The sequence below is a fragment of the Nyctereutes procyonoides genome, unplaced genomic scaffold, assembly GCF_905146905.1.
Source record: "Nyctereutes procyonoides isolate TBG_1078 unplaced genomic scaffold, NYPRO_anot_genome, whole genome shotgun sequence".
Classification (NCBI taxonomy): Eukaryota; Metazoa; Chordata; class Mammalia; order Carnivora; family Canidae; genus Nyctereutes; species Nyctereutes procyonoides.
The window spans coordinates 8,055,472-8,070,217 of NW_026575155.1; the positions used below are offsets into that span (position 1 = coordinate 8,055,472).

The 14,746-nt window shown below is 49.4% G+C and overlaps 1 protein-coding gene across 3 annotated transcripts; it reads right to left on the bottom strand.

Moving 5' to 3' along the window:
- Nucleotides 1-2,513: 2,513 nt before the first annotated feature.
- KCNE1 (potassium voltage-gated channel subfamily E regulatory subunit 1) lies at nucleotides 2,514-11,716 on the bottom strand. Of its 3 annotated transcripts, none has more exons than XM_055313796.1 (2): nucleotides 11,579-11,716; nucleotides 2,514-3,231 (listed from the first exon to the last, which is right to left on the bottom strand). In XM_055313796.1, the coding sequence occupies exon 2, from the start codon at nucleotides 3,178-3,180 to the stop codon at nucleotides 2,788-2,790; it is 393 nt and encodes a 130-aa protein (XP_055169771.1). In that variant the 5' UTR covers nucleotides 3,181-3,231; nucleotides 11,579-11,716; the 3' UTR covers nucleotides 2,514-2,787. The 3 variants fall into 3 exon arrangements, with proteins under 3 accessions (XP_055169771.1, XP_055169770.1, XP_055169772.1); XM_055313795.1 differs by lacking the exon at nucleotides 11,579-11,716 and adding an exon at nucleotides 11,033-11,078; XM_055313797.1 differs by lacking the exon at nucleotides 11,579-11,716 and adding an exon at nucleotides 4,815-5,406.
- Nucleotides 11,717-14,746: the final 3,030 nt, after the last annotated feature.

The window sequence follows — 14,746 nt, forward strand, 5'->3', positions numbered from 1 at the left end:
CTTTAATTTTTTTTAAGATTTTATTCATTTATTCATAAGAGACAGAGAGAGAGAGAGAGAGGCAGAGACACAGGCAGAGGGAGAAGCAGGCTCCACACAGGGAGCTGGACATGGGACTCGATCCCGGGGCTCCAGGATCACACCCTGGGCCCAAGGCAGGGGCTCAACCGCTGAGCCACCCAGGGATCCCACAAGACTTTAATTTTTTAAAAGAACGTAATTCCTCCCAGTCACGTTGTCCTACCCGGTGAACACATAAAATACTGCATACAAAATATTGAGATTCCGTTTCTAAAGAGCTCGGAGCAGTACCCAGACATGCCGAGTGCATGTGAAACCAAATTTTAACGTGTGCTCACAAGCATTTGAAAGCTTATAAAAGCTTTTGAGGGGTACCGAGGGGAGGGTGCTGAGTATCTTGTCCCTTGAGGACTGGGAGGACTACAGATCATAGGGTGTCCCCCTGCCTTAAAAGTCACAGGAATCCCAGTGGGGGAGAGCAAACCAGTGGTAAGCATGAGCTGGAGCGCCTGGGGTACCAGTCGCTGTGCCGGCGGCTCTGACTCACATTCTGGGTCCCTCTCCAAACTTGTGATCCCGGCCTGCCTGCCTTTCCTGTGGGCAATGTGTGTCTGTTGGAAGCAGATAATTCACGGGGTCCATGAGGGCAAGCAGTTGTGGGAGGGCTTCCAGGGCCCATGACACCCTGAGATGTTGGGCAAGATGCGTCCGTGTGCATTTCTCGGGTATGGGGGATCATAGCTTTCATTAGATTTCAAAGGATTCTGAACCAGAGAACCATCATCACGGGGACTAGTCTACACCAGACCTCTGCCCCAGAGATGTCCTAAACCCCAAGCTTGCCTGAAGGCACCACTGTCTAGCCCATGAAGCCAGAGCTGCAGTGAACTGGGCCCGATTTGTCCACTGAATACGGCCAATGATGCTTATGTGTTGCTTTTAATTTATTCTCTGTACAGGTTCCCAAAAGTTATATTTTACTTAAATATTCCATCCTTCTCAGGAATGGGCAAGCAAGCATTCAGGATGTCCCTGAGCACTTAATGCAGCTGCTGGAGAAACGGGCTGAAAGCAAGGCGCATGTTCTCTGGGATTCTCGAAGGTCGGGTCACGCTAAGAAGACTTTCTTCTATTGCCCCAAACAACAGCCCCAGCACCACACCTCCACCCTAATCCATTCTCCCTCTCTCATCTGTGAGGAAAGATTCCCAGAGACTCTTCTGTCCCATAGGGAGAAGGAGAGTGGAGAGGAAAGCTGCTGTCTCTAGGGGTGGGGATGAGGGCACTGCTTGTTTCACAGTTCTGGGGGCTAGAAGTCTGAAATCATGGTGTGGTAGGGCCATGCTTCCAGTGAAGCCTGTAGGGGAGCTCCCCTCCTTGCTTCTCCCAGTCTGGGGGTGGCCGTCAATTGTTGGCCATCCTTGGCTCACAGGTGTGTCAGTCCAAACTCTGCCTGTCTTCATGAGAGTTCTCCCCATGTGTCCCTGACCTGATTTCCCACTTCTTATAAGAACATCATTCATATTGGATGTGGATGAGTACAATGTGTACTCATTGTAGTCTGATTACATCTGCAAAGACCCAATTTCCAAGTATGGTCACATTCACAGGTACCAGGGTTAGGACCTGAACATGTCTTTTGGCTGGGACACAATTCAACCACAGTGGACACATGGCCTCAAAAGGCCCTGCCCCCCCCCCATCACAGTGTTGCCACTTACCCATACCCGCTCCTTCTCCTGGGTTCCGGGGTGATGGGTGCACCCCTCCCTTCTGCCATGATAACTGAACCCCTTCCCCTTGGTACACATTCTGAGGTGGAAATTTTGTCTCCAGCATCTCAGTCCTGTAGTTAAGTGAATTTTTCAGAAATTGACATGTGTGAGTAGGAAGTGTCTGTGTGTGTGTGTGTCTGTGTGTGTGCATGTGTGGATATGGGTGTAAATGTGTGTTTGGGGTTGAGGGGGAATGTGTGAAGGGTGGATATAAGGTAGGGGGGCAGGAGGCAGGAAGGAAGGGGAGGCCAGAGCCACCATAGTGAGGGCATTCGTGACAAAAGCAGAGTGGTATTGTCCCGTAACAAGAGCAGGGAGGATGCTTGGGACAAATACGGCAATATTATGCCTCTGGTCTCCATCCCATAAAATAGGATATTATTAGGATATTGACTTTGTCATTTTGACAAGAACCAAAATAACAGAGGCCCAAGGAAGATCAGTTTCTCTTTCCCATAATGCCTGAGCTGGCGAGTGAGCAGGAAGGCAGAGAGACACTGCCCTGTGACATTGCCCAAGGACCTAGACTTGCTGCTCTACCACCTGAGAGGATGCTGTCCTTTTCCAGAGTCAAAGCTGGCTCATGACCTCATCCCCATCCAGCCACTGGGAAGGGGAAGGGGAGGGAAGTGGGAGACACACCCTTTCCTTCTCAAGAATCCCTCCCATGTCTATAGGCCGGAATGTCATTAAATGACCTTGCTAGCTGCAAGGGAGTCTGGGAAATATAGCTTTTATTCTCAGAGGTCATGATCGCTGGAATGCTGCTAAAATTAACAAGGCAGAGACAGATACTGGGGAACAGCTGGCAGCCATCACAGAAGAAATGTGATTTTAGAGAAATAGTGTCATGAATCCATCCTTCACCCCTTACAAGAGAAAAAAAAAACCCAATTACAATTACATCCCTACAATAAAGAATATAAAAGGCACATGATTAGAAAAATCAGATTGCCAAGTAAGATTTGTCCAGTTTTAACCGACTGTGGGGTCATGACAAAGGTTTTATCTCGGGAAGGTGTGTGTTGGGGCGTTCGACGGCCAGCTGGTTTTCGATGACATAACATGCCTTGTAGCTCTCCAGAACACGGGCCTGGCAATACGCCTTGTCCTTCTCCTGCCAGGTGTCAGACTCGATGTATACATTGAACGGGTCGTGGGAGTGCTCCAGCTTCTTGGAGCGGATGTAACTCAGCATGATGCCCAGGGTGAAGAAGCCGAAGAAGCCAAGCACCATGAGCACGTAGAGCGCCGCCAGCTGGCTGTCATCACGGCCGGGCGACCTGCGGGCCAGGCCTGACATGTTGTTGCCGCCCTCTTCAACTGTCCCCTGCCACAGTGTGGTCAGAAAGGGCATCACCTCGGTGGCATTCGATGGAATCATCCTGGGCTTAAAGGTTCTGCTGCAGGAGCTCGAACTTTCCGAGAAAGCTTTCTGAAAGAAAAGGGCAATCTGGACTCAGAAAGCATGTACCGGCCCAAACCTACCCACACATGCACAGATTTTTGAAATCTCAAGGGAGAGGGGTGCCCGAACATACACCTGAGTCCCTGGCATGTGCCACCTTGAGTCTGCACAGCACCTCTCTGGATTGATCAAGTAATCAGTTGGTTCCCTCTTATTTCCACTCACCACTGCCACCGTCTACCTCCTCGGAAACACCCAGAAAGAGTTCCTCTAATATACACACTGTGTTGTATGTGTGTGTGTGTCTTGGTTTATGTGCTATGGACTGAATTTTGTTCAGCCCTAACCCCCAATGTGGCTGCACCTGGAGACAGGGTCTTCTGGAGGTTAACTGAGGTTACAGGAGATCATTACAGTTGGGACCGTAACCCGCTAGGACAATGCTCTTATAATAAGAAAGAGAAATCTCTCCCATGCAAGGATGCTATGAGACGGCAACCAGGAAGAGAGCTCTCACCAAGAACCAAACCCTTCCAGAATCTTGATCTTGGACTTAGACCCTCCCAAATGGTGAGAAAATATACGTCTGTGGTGTAAGCCCCCAGCCTGTGGGATTTTGTTACGGCGGCCCGAGCTAAGCCATGTAAGTGGTGCTGGGTTATGTATCTGCCTCTCTTTCCTCCCTGCCATGGCTTTACGGCCACCTCGGCTACTCCGTGTGCCTGCCTGCCTTCCTTTACTTCTGAACGTTGCACGGTACCCATGGCACACACCCACTTCCTTTCTCTGCCTGCTGCCCCAGAACTGGATGCTGCTGTGCCCACTAACTCCATAAAACAAAGGGACAGCAAACATCCCTGTCCTCCTGTGGACCTGGAAAAATCACACACTTGCTGCCACTGGTGCCTCGTGGTTTGCACAACTAGTCAGACTAAGGTACTCTCGGGCGTCCTAGGGGGTGATGTGCAAGGGGTGGTGTGTTCCAGCACCAAATACCCTGTGTATGGAAAGAAACCCTACCATAGTGCTGTGAACTTAGGGTGCTGAGTGTGAGTGGATTGGTTTTTCCAGCTCATTAGGAAATATCAGCCCTGGGGCACCTGGGTGGTTCAGTTGATTAAGCATCTGACTCGGTTTCAGCTCAGGTCATGATCTCAGGGTCCTAAGATCGAGTCCTGCGTGCTTTCTCTACCCCTCTCCCTGCTTGTGTGCACATGCTCTCTCTATTTCTCTCTCTCTCAATGAATAAATAAAATCTAGGAAAGAAAGAAAGAAAGAAAGAAAGAAAGAAAGAAAGAAAGAAAGAAAGAAAGAAAGAAAGAAAGAAAAATAGAACCAGCCCAGGGATTCGGAGTTTGGGGTTTTAGGTCTGGCTCTTCCAGGGCTGACCACCATGGCTCTCTCTACCTTGTGGAGAAGCTCCTCATGAAAGAGAAGCAGAGGAGTTTATGGGTTTTCCGGACATCTCTGGGGCTTTTGAGTCTGCCCTGAGATCTGTTAGAACAGGTTAAGCTGCATAGGCTCAAGAGACTTCCAGGTACTGATTGTTCTACAAAACCAGCATTTTGCCCCATTCTAGCCATGGCAGTAGGTAGGAATTGTTTGGTTACCTTTTTTTTTCTTCGAAGCTTAGATGCAGAGCTGCTAGTCTGCTGGAAATCACTCAGGACGAGGTTTCAGGCAGCTGAGCTTTCCAAACATGATGCCCCACATTTTCTTTTTAAATGACTTCAGAACATTTATGAATGCACAGAACCCTGCCCCCAGAAAATACACAGCCCTTGAGCTGATAATGTAATTTTTTTCCCCTAAAGAACACAGAATGACCACAAGCAGGGAATCCTGCTACCAATGACTATCAGAGCATTCTTATCACTTCATGACCACATGAGACTAGAATTATGGTGGACAACCTCCAGAGGTTAATTAGTTTAGAACCAATAGCTTCACATAGCAAGTTGATTTAACAGCAACTCCTGTAGCTAATCCACATGGGGGGGGGAATCACAGAGAAGATCTGTTACTTAAAACCAGGCGGACTTTTCTGTGGCCGGAGGAAGCAACCAGAAACATCTGCTTTGAAAACCTGCCAGGACAACCGTCCTCAGCCTTGCTCTCAGGTGGTGGTGCTCAAATTTTGGCATGCTTTACATTTCTTTCTTTCTTTCAGATTTTTTTGTTTTGTTTTGCAGGGTGGGAGGAGCAGAGGGAGAGGGAGAGTCTTTTTTTTTTTTAAATATTTTATTTATTTGACACAGAGAGAGAGAATGCAAGCAGGGAGAGCCAGGCAGAGGGAGAGGGAGAAGCAGGCTCCCCATGGAGTAGGGAGCCCGATGTGCAGCTCGATCCCAGCACCCTAGGATCATGATCCAAGCTGAAGGCAGCCACTTAACTGACTGAGCTACCCAGGTGCCCCGGAGAGGGAGAGTCTTAAGCAGACTCTGCACTGAGCACAGAGCCCGACATGGGTTTTTTTTTCTCATGACTCTGAGATCACTACCTGAGCCAAATTGCTTAACCAATTGTCCCACCCAGGTGCCCCTGGCATGCTTTAGAATCACCTTCTAAAAATGCAGAGTGCTGGGCTCCACCCCCAGAGTTTCTGATCTAGAATGGCTGGTGTGGGGCCTGAGAATTTGCATTTCCAAGAGATTCACAGGTACTACTGAAACTCCTGGTCCAAGGACCCCCACTTGTGACCTACTGGAATCACCTGGAGAGGCACCTGGGTTAAGCATCTGCCTTTGGCTCAGGGCGTGATCCTGGGATCCTGGGATCAAGTCCTCCATCGGGCTCTCTGCAGGGAGCCTGCTTCTCCCTCTGCCTGTGTCTCTGCCTCTCTCTCTGTGTCTCTCCTGAATAAATAAATAAAATCTTAAAAAAAAAATTACCTGGAGAACTTCAAAAAATACTGATGGCCTGGATCCCTCCTTCAAAGATTGTGATGTCCTGGCTTTCTGGCATAAAGCTTCCTAGTTGATCCTAATTTGGAGCCAAGCTTGAGACCCACGGGACTATGGAACCTTAGGAAACTGACCCATCTTTCCTGCTGCAAGGTGCTAGGAAGAATTTGATGAGCAGAGAAATGATTTCATAAAACAATTTTCCAATCGCATTTGGTTTTTAGATTTCCTTTTTCGGTCTCCTATGTCCCTGGTGGAACCTGAAGAGAAGTGGCAGAGAGAAACTCTCAAGCCTCACTATAACCCCAGCTGCCTCCTGCCTAACTCACGCTGGCAGCTTAAATTATGTGGAGCCTGTCAGAGCCTTCATGCCAGGCCCGAAAAGCCAAGTTCATCAACTGCCTTTCAAGCAACGACTCTGAATTTTTAAAGAGAAATCTTCTTCTTACTTTACATTTAATTTATTGTATTGCTTTTGCGAAATGCCCTCTGTGCCCCGAAGGCCTGCATGCTGGGCCACGTGGTGTTCTGTGTAATGAGTCTCAAAATGAGTTTGGCAATGTGCTCTTAATAGTCAGCATGATGTAAACGAACTCAATCTGCATGTCAGCTGGGGGCTTATGTCTCATTCTTCCAAGTTCACTTCCATTATAATGCCAACGCACTGCCCTGTGGCCTGTGTGGCAGACTACTGGACTCACATGGATTTGAAGAGCAAGTAAGCCAGCAATCTTAACTTACAGGAAACTGGGATCCACAGAGTTGAGTTGACCTGCCCAAGGTCATGTCTCTTACCAAAAATACATCTAAAATTCAGTCTTGTAGCCGTGAACTCACATTCTATTAGTACAGAAAAAGGAGTTCTCAGCACTTCGTAGGGAGGGAACGGATTCTATATTTAAGGTCAAAGGGACAGAGGACCTGGCCACCAGGTCTACCCAGATGAAGACTAGCTTGTGACCTAAAGATGCCATCAGAAGACCCCTCCTCGACCGGAGAGAACACAGATTTTCATAGCTTGTACAATGACAAGCGGACTGTGGGAGGCACAAGCAGCAGGAACCAGGGAGGTCAAACTCCGAACACAACCAGTCTTATGGCCAACCTGTGCTGAACATTCTCAAACTGACCTTACTGGGCCTAGAAAGAGGGGGTTTCTAGAAGTTTCTGCTTCATCCTGGGTTTGAGATTCCTCATGCAGAATAGATACTGCCCCCAATCAAGGTTAGTACGATTTTCTTTTCTCTTCAAAGCTTAGGGCCAGAGCTAGTGGCCTGCTGGAAGTCACCCAGGGTACAGCGTTCTGGGCAGGTGAGCTGAGCTAACAGCTAGAAATGGAGTCCAACTGGGTCTCCACCACCCTGGGATTCTGGAAGGCCCCCAGCTGCACCCAGAGGAGAAGGGGACAGTGAGTGACGTCACGCTGTCCTGGCACACGCTGCCCCTTTTGCATTTCTCCCTCTTCTAGCTACATCGCCTGTCAGCACCGATAATGACCTGGAGGCTTTTAGAACAGATTTCCTAGCACTGCCATCTTTCCTTCTTTCTTAAGCATTCACTGAGCACCCAAGGCTTTTGTGGGCTGACTCCAACCAAACTTCTGCTCAGAGGGATTGATGCTGGGGGGCGGGGGAGAGAAGAGAGAGTGTCTGATACAGAGCTCAGAGATCTGATTTCCAGCCCTGGCTCAAAACCTAGATAAAACACAGGGCTCCCCTGGGCCTCAGTTTACTTATCTTGGTAAACAGGCATACGTTCCTATCCTCTTTTTTTTTTTTTTTTTTTAATGCAGATTCAGATTTGAGATCTGGAGAGATGCTAAGATTCTGCACTGCTTTTTTTTTTTTTTTTTTTAGGATTTTATTTCTTTATTTCAAAGAGAGCAGAAGCTGGGGGAGAGGGAGAGGGAGAAGCAGACTCCCCACTGAACAGGGAGTCCAATGTGGAACTCAATCCCAGGACCCTGGGATTATGACCTGAGTCAAAGGCAGATGCTTAACCAACTGAGCCACCCAGGCACCCCCATTCCTATCATCTTAACAGCATTCCTTAATAAGCATTTCTTCAGTCTTGAAATCATCATTAGGCTTTACTTGCTTCAGGAAGCAGAATTAGGGTAAAACCAATTATGGGTTAGCCTAATTTTGGTGAATATGATCTTATCAAGTTAAGAATTCTGCAAGCATGATTTCCTTGGAAGCAATTATCAATTATGTTCATCTTTCTCTCAATAAGTTCTGAAAACATATTTACCTCTAACAAGAAAAAATAAAAAGCCAACGGGGCCCCTAGACCCTTCCAGGGTATGAAGGATGGAAATGTGAACCAGTGAGCTGGTGAGAGGGACCCAGCCAAACCCAATATGGGAAAAAGGATAAGCATTCTGGTGTGAGGAATTGATGGGAGGATTCCCAGCCTCCGGAGGGCAGCTGAAGTCACATAGAAGGAGGGTGGATGGACTATCAGACTGAATAAATTCGAGAAGCCGAAGTTTTCTTATCCAAAAACTGGGCATACTAGAATCTCCCTTGACTATACTACCACAAGGTTCTGTGAGGCACAGAACAAACCCCCAGTTTTGCCACCTCTAAATTTTGCAGCTCTCTCCACAAGAGAGGCACGACTGCCATATTTGATTGTCAAAATCCTGCTGGTCCTCCAAATGCCTACTCCTCTGCCAACCTGGGGGTAAATGCCCCTCCCCTTCTTTGATCCCATGGTGCCTTGTCTCTACCACTCAGATTCTAATTTATTTTACAATAATTTATAGGCTTGTCTGGGCATTTCTTTCCAGGAGCTCAGGAAGGTCAGGGATGATCTTGCTCACCTTGTCCCCACGTCAGCACCCAGACTCATTCCATAAGAGATTCCTGAATTAAGTGGGGGTGCCAAGTATTAAACCCAATACAACTATAATGTGATTGCAAGTGCAAATAACCAATAAGGCATGATACACTCTTGAAAGAAATTGGGGGGTAGGGGATCCCTGGGTGGCTCAGCGGTTTGGCGCCTGCCTTTGGCCCAGGCGCCATCCTGGAGTCCCAGGATTGAGTCCTGCATCGGGCTCCCGGCATGTAGTCTGCTTATCCCTCTGCCTGTGTCTCTGCCTCTCTCTCTCTCTCTCTCTCTCTCTCTCTCTCTCTCTCTATGTCTATCATAAAAAAATAAAATAAAATAATTTTGGGGGTAGCTAAATGGAAATCTCTTTGAATATAATGTATGTTTTTACATAATAAAATGTAAACTATTTTTATTTATATTTATTTTGTAGTATTATTTATTTTGTATATTAAAATATATTTTATTATTAGTAATCTGATTAACATATTTATTATTATTATTAACATAGTTACATATGTATCCACAAACTACTTTATTTCTAAAAAGGTTTAGGGCAGTCAGTAATTATGGACGGTATAGCTGAATTTTTATCCTGTCCCTTTCGCTCCTGATAACCATATTACCATATTACTTAATAACTGCCACTGTAATATGGTTTTCTTATTTATTATGTCCATTGCTTGTTTGTCTTCTCCACCAAAACACAAGCTTTTGAGGGCAGGGATGTTTGCATGTGTTATTCTGCATATATCTCAAGGCCTAGAACAGTATCTGGCATGTGGTAGGAGTGCAATAAATATTCATGGAATGCAGGCATGCATGGATGAATGCATGAATGAATAAATGTCCCATTCAATTACCAAAAAGCCCTGAATCACCAGCTGTACCTTCAGAGACTTAGGATGACAAGAGTGAGTCCCTCTGATGTATTCACAACGTACTTTATTTTCAAAACAATCCACTTTCTAAGAACCTGTCAAAAGCCAGACCTCTGGAGATATTCTTAAAAGGGAGAATGCCTTCCTCGGACCCATCCTTAGCTCATCCCTGATGAATATATGAAATAGACCACAGAAAGCAGGTTCGGGTTCCCTCCCTAACAATCCATAGATCAGAGATGCCTGAGTGGCTCAGTGGTTGAGTGTCTGCCTTTGGCTCAAGAGCATGATCTTGGGGTCCTGGGATCGAGTCCCACATCGGGCTCCCCATGGGGAGCCTGCTTCTCCCTCTGCCTGTGTCTCTGCTTCTCTCTGTGTGTGTTTCTCATGAATCAATAAATAAAATCTAAAAACAAACAAACAAACAAAAAAACCCCAACCAATCCATAGATGGGAGTCTAGGTGCTTTCCAGCAAATCACCATATATGATTTTAAACATCCGAGTGATCACAGCAAAGTTCCCCACCACCAGGAACATAAATGGTTACTGACCAGAACATTCCTTAATGGAACCAGAAGCTCCATCTTAAACCTAAATGTGGACTCAAAACAAACAGATCACATTCAGTAGGTTAACAGTTCACATACTAGGTTAAAAAATCCAGGCAAGGACAGTGTAACAGGTGATAGATCCAGGACATACATACGACAGCTACTCGGTCAACTTTCTTGCAGAAGTTCCACATTTTCCCCAATTACCACGATCAAGACAAGATACCAACAATGTTCTGCAAGTCCCACGCTTCTTCCCCAGGGAGATGCCAAGGCCCAAGAACCTTCCTGGCCCCAAATTAGAAAGGCCCCTCAGAGGCCGGGTGTGTATGGCAGTATTGCCTGAGCTGGGTGGAGGTCTTTGAAACCCAGTGGGGACTGGGAGCGCGGGCGGTTTTAGTTTTCTTTGGGTGCTTTTAGGTTTTTCCCAAGTTTTCTACAAAAATGCCTGAGATTTCATAAAAATGGGGAAATGTGGCTGTGACATGGTGGTGAGACAGTTCTCTAGGCGTGCGTCTCTAAGTGAAGCCCCGCAGAGGGAGAGGAGGCGCGACCCATCCTCCAGCCCCGCAGGCCTCCGGGTCCGGGGGGCGGGGGGGGGTGCTGAGGCCGGGTCCCTGGAGCCCCCATCAGGGTGGGGAGCCTGGACTTACCGGGTCCGGGGCGCCGAGGCAGCCGGGTGCGCAGCGGGTCCGCCGGCCGAGCCCGAGGCTGCGCCCTCCCCGGGCGGGGGGCGGGGGGGGGGGGGCGGGCAGGCGGGCGGGGCCTCCCGGAGCCCGAGGGCGCCCCGCCCTGTCCCCAGGGGTCCCTGCTGAGTCCCGGCCGGGCCCTCCGCTGCCTGCGTCCCGGATCTCGCCGGGTAGGCTCCGGCCGGCAGAAAGTCCGCATTGCCACGATTGTCAGCCAGCCAGACAGCCAGCCAGCCCGACAGACAGACAGACAGACAGATCTCCCTTCCTGCGGGAGTTTGCAGGAGGCAGGCTAGAAGCCGCTGCGGCCCCGAGAAAGGCATTCCGGGGGACCCCCACCCTCGGCGGAAAGCCAGGACAAATGTCCCTACTGTTTGCAGCTGCAAACAGTAACTTAGAGACGCTCAACACCCCAGCAGACTCCTTGGGGCTGCCGCGCGCACGCCACCCCCCCCCCCGCCCCGCCAGCTGTGTCCCCGCATCCCCGCGCCGGCATCCAGGAGCACCCACCTGCCCACCGGGTGGACCGGGTGTCCAGCTCCGAGCTGCAGGTGCGGCTGTGCACGCGGCAGGTGCAGCCCAGGCCCGCGGGAGGCTGTCGCTGGAGCCACCCACGCCCTGGCAGGGCCACTCCAAAGTCCTCGGGGCGCTGGCACGGGCCACGAAGGCCAAACATCACAGCGCCTGAGTGACCTGCCAGCAAATGCCACAGCAGCTGCCCACAAGCGTGGGAGGCCCCCATGAGCCCGGGGAACTTGCAAATGCCAGTCCCGTGAGAGCTCTGGGGAATAAGGTCCAGCTCACCGGCTGCAGGCGGGTCGCAGAGCAAGAAGGTTCCTGATCTAGAGCCAGGAGACCTCCCTCTGCTTGGTCTTCATCCTCCCATCTCCTTCTTGGGCCTTGGCCTGGGTGCTCTCCTGGGCAGGGGGCCCTCGGAGGGGACCGCGGCCTGTGACATTCCAGGACTCAGCTCAGCCGGCAAACGCGGGGCTGGCACCTGCGTGCTCCACGGGGGCCAGGACAAACCCACACCAGGCACTTCGGAAAGCCCTAAAATATCTGCAGCCTTGATGTGTGATGCACTGTGTGAAGTCGGCTCTGCCGGGACGGCCTGAACCTTAGGAAAGCTCTATGCATAAAAAGGTTCTTTGTAGTTTTACTTGCAATAACTAGAATCTGTCTCAGAACAGAAAAGTGGTCCATGGTCGTACCTGTGACAGAGTATGGCTCTCCGGACTGGAATACCTCATGCCGTCCGTAGGGCAACGTTTGCCAACAGTTTGTAGGACGCGGGGTCCTTACACTGTAATGTTAAATGCAAAATACTGGGTCTCTAAATTGTGCACACGGGATGCTATGCGTCATTTTGAGAATAAAAAAAAAACACACCCCAATGTTAATATTGTCTATTGATGGTGGGCTTCTGTGGGATCTATTTTCTTATTTACACAAATCTGTGTTTTCCTTTTCCTTCCCCCACTCCCCGCAATAATCCTATATTCTTTAATATTTAGGGGGGAAAACGCATACACTCTATCTGGAAATTCCCTAGTTTCACCCTTCTCCAGATCATGTTCCAGATCAAGTTGTTCGGAGATGGTCTCTTTTTGCCCACCTTTCCACGGGGAACTTGAGGAGGGGGTGGGATGGAGAGTCGGTTAAGGCAAAAATGTTTGTCCCATTAAATTTGTGTGCAGCCCTTTCAGTGGCAGGTAATGGTGTGTGGCGTGCCCCACAGCAGCTGTGGGATGACCGTCTCCCCTGGTCCTGGAGCCGTGCCTGCCCACCTGTCACCCAGTTATCGTGGAGACGGTGTGTATGGTGGTGTTTTCAAAAGGTGCTACGTCTGTGAGTGGTGGTGCTCTTCTCTTCCTGCTTCTCTCCATCCCACGTGTGATGATGGGTTATTTGATGATGATGCTACTGTTTTGGTCATTTCTTTTTTTTTAAGAGTATTAATTTATTTATGAGAGACAGAGAGAGAAACAGAGAGAGAGAGAGACAGAGAGGCAGAGACCCAGGCAGAGGGAGAAGCAGGCTCCACGCAGGGAGCCTGACGTGGGACTCGTCCAGGGACTCCAGGATCCGGCCCTGGGCTGAAGGCGGCGCCAAACTGCTGAGCCACCCGGGCTGCCCTGTATTTTGTTTCTTGAAAGGGTTTCTTCTTTTCTCTTTCACTTCCTGCTTTTACCCTTCTAGAACTCACCTTTCCTCACCATACAGGTGTGACCGAGCTTAAAGTAACCCTAACAATAGAGCCACGGCCTGCAAAGGCCTGGGGTCATTTCTCTCTCCTCTTCTGGCGCTTCCACCTTCTCCATTCCTTCTCCGTCCCTTCGCTGGGAGCTGGGTCTTGGGAATGGGGTGGCAAGCTTAGCCCCGGCTCTTCTGAGTGGGTTTATGTTCCTCATCTGAGGGTTCCCACCTCAATGCAGGTGGCATCCGAAGCCAGAGCTCCAGCCACTTTTCTCTCTTTGTTAGGAGAATCTCATTACTCAGTTTGCAGCTCAGATGTCCTGCTTATGTTCCTAATCTTGCTCGCACGCTGTAGGGGAAAGAAAGGCTCTGCCATCGGAAAGGACTGATCTGCGGGGCGACTCACCCACCCAGGGCGCTCTTACGGACTCTGGACCAGGGTAAGTGGACAGTTCTTGACTGTTCCCTCTGCCTACCATTTACTTGGTGTCCAGATGCCCCTGCTTTAGCCTGAGGACAGCCCCTGCCCTTTGACCTCTCTTCTTGCTTTGTCACCTCTCTACCCCACGACTTCTGCTAACCTATGGGAAATTCTCATTTGTCGGTGAGGAACACCTGTAAAGCAAACAGCCTTTCTTCAGTAGCAGTGGAGCATATCTTGAGTGCAGTCATATGCTCAGTTACAGTACTTCCCCCAAGAAGGACAAAGGGGAGGAAGGGCACTGAAGTCCTCATTCGGTCCTGCCGGTGACAGATGAGGTGCAGAGTGATGGAAGAGAACCCCACCTTGCCTGTCACCTGGGGCGCTCTGCCCCCATTGCTGTCCATGGCTCCATCAGTGCCCCACGCAGATGGTTTGGCATGGCCGTGTCTTCTCTGATGGCCATGTGGTGCTCTCATCTCTTCTGCCCCTTTTCCTTGGCCAACATCTCCCCCATCTGATTCACTTGGTTGTAGGAGACCTGGCCTCAGTTTCCCACCAGGGCTCCTCTTTGGCTGGGGGTCCTGCACACCAGGAGCATCCTTCCTAAATGCTGAAGTCTCCTGGAATTCTCCTAAAACCCCCTAAAGGATTGCTCTTGTTCCAAAAAGAAACACCCACAACCTGTGTACAGGTCATTCCAGCTCCATGACCTCATTTTCCAGTGCTGTGCTCCTCCAAGCTTCCACGCCAGCAAAAGACATCCCTCCATTCTCCATGCACAACTCACCTTTCCCCCCCTCCGGATGAGTTGATGATCATCTTCCAACATGGACACAGGACATTTTCAAATCCCAGATCTTCAGCAGAGGTCTAAGGTGAGGGGACCATGGCTGACTCTGAGCCTCTTGGCATGGAATCTGTTTGCTTTAGCTCTGAATTAGTTTTCAAGATTAAGTAGTTGAAAAACCTCATCCTAAGCATCAAGATTTCTGGTTTCTCTGATAAAACTCAAGAGATCTAGAAACTTTATGCTTACTTTTGGCACAGCAACAAAGGCA

What these genes read in the sequence shown, in the direction of transcription:
- KCNE1 (XM_055313796.1), bottom strand. Translation starts at nt 3,180, where the DNA reads ATGATTCCATCGAATGCCACCGAGGTGATGCCCTTTCTGACCACACTG.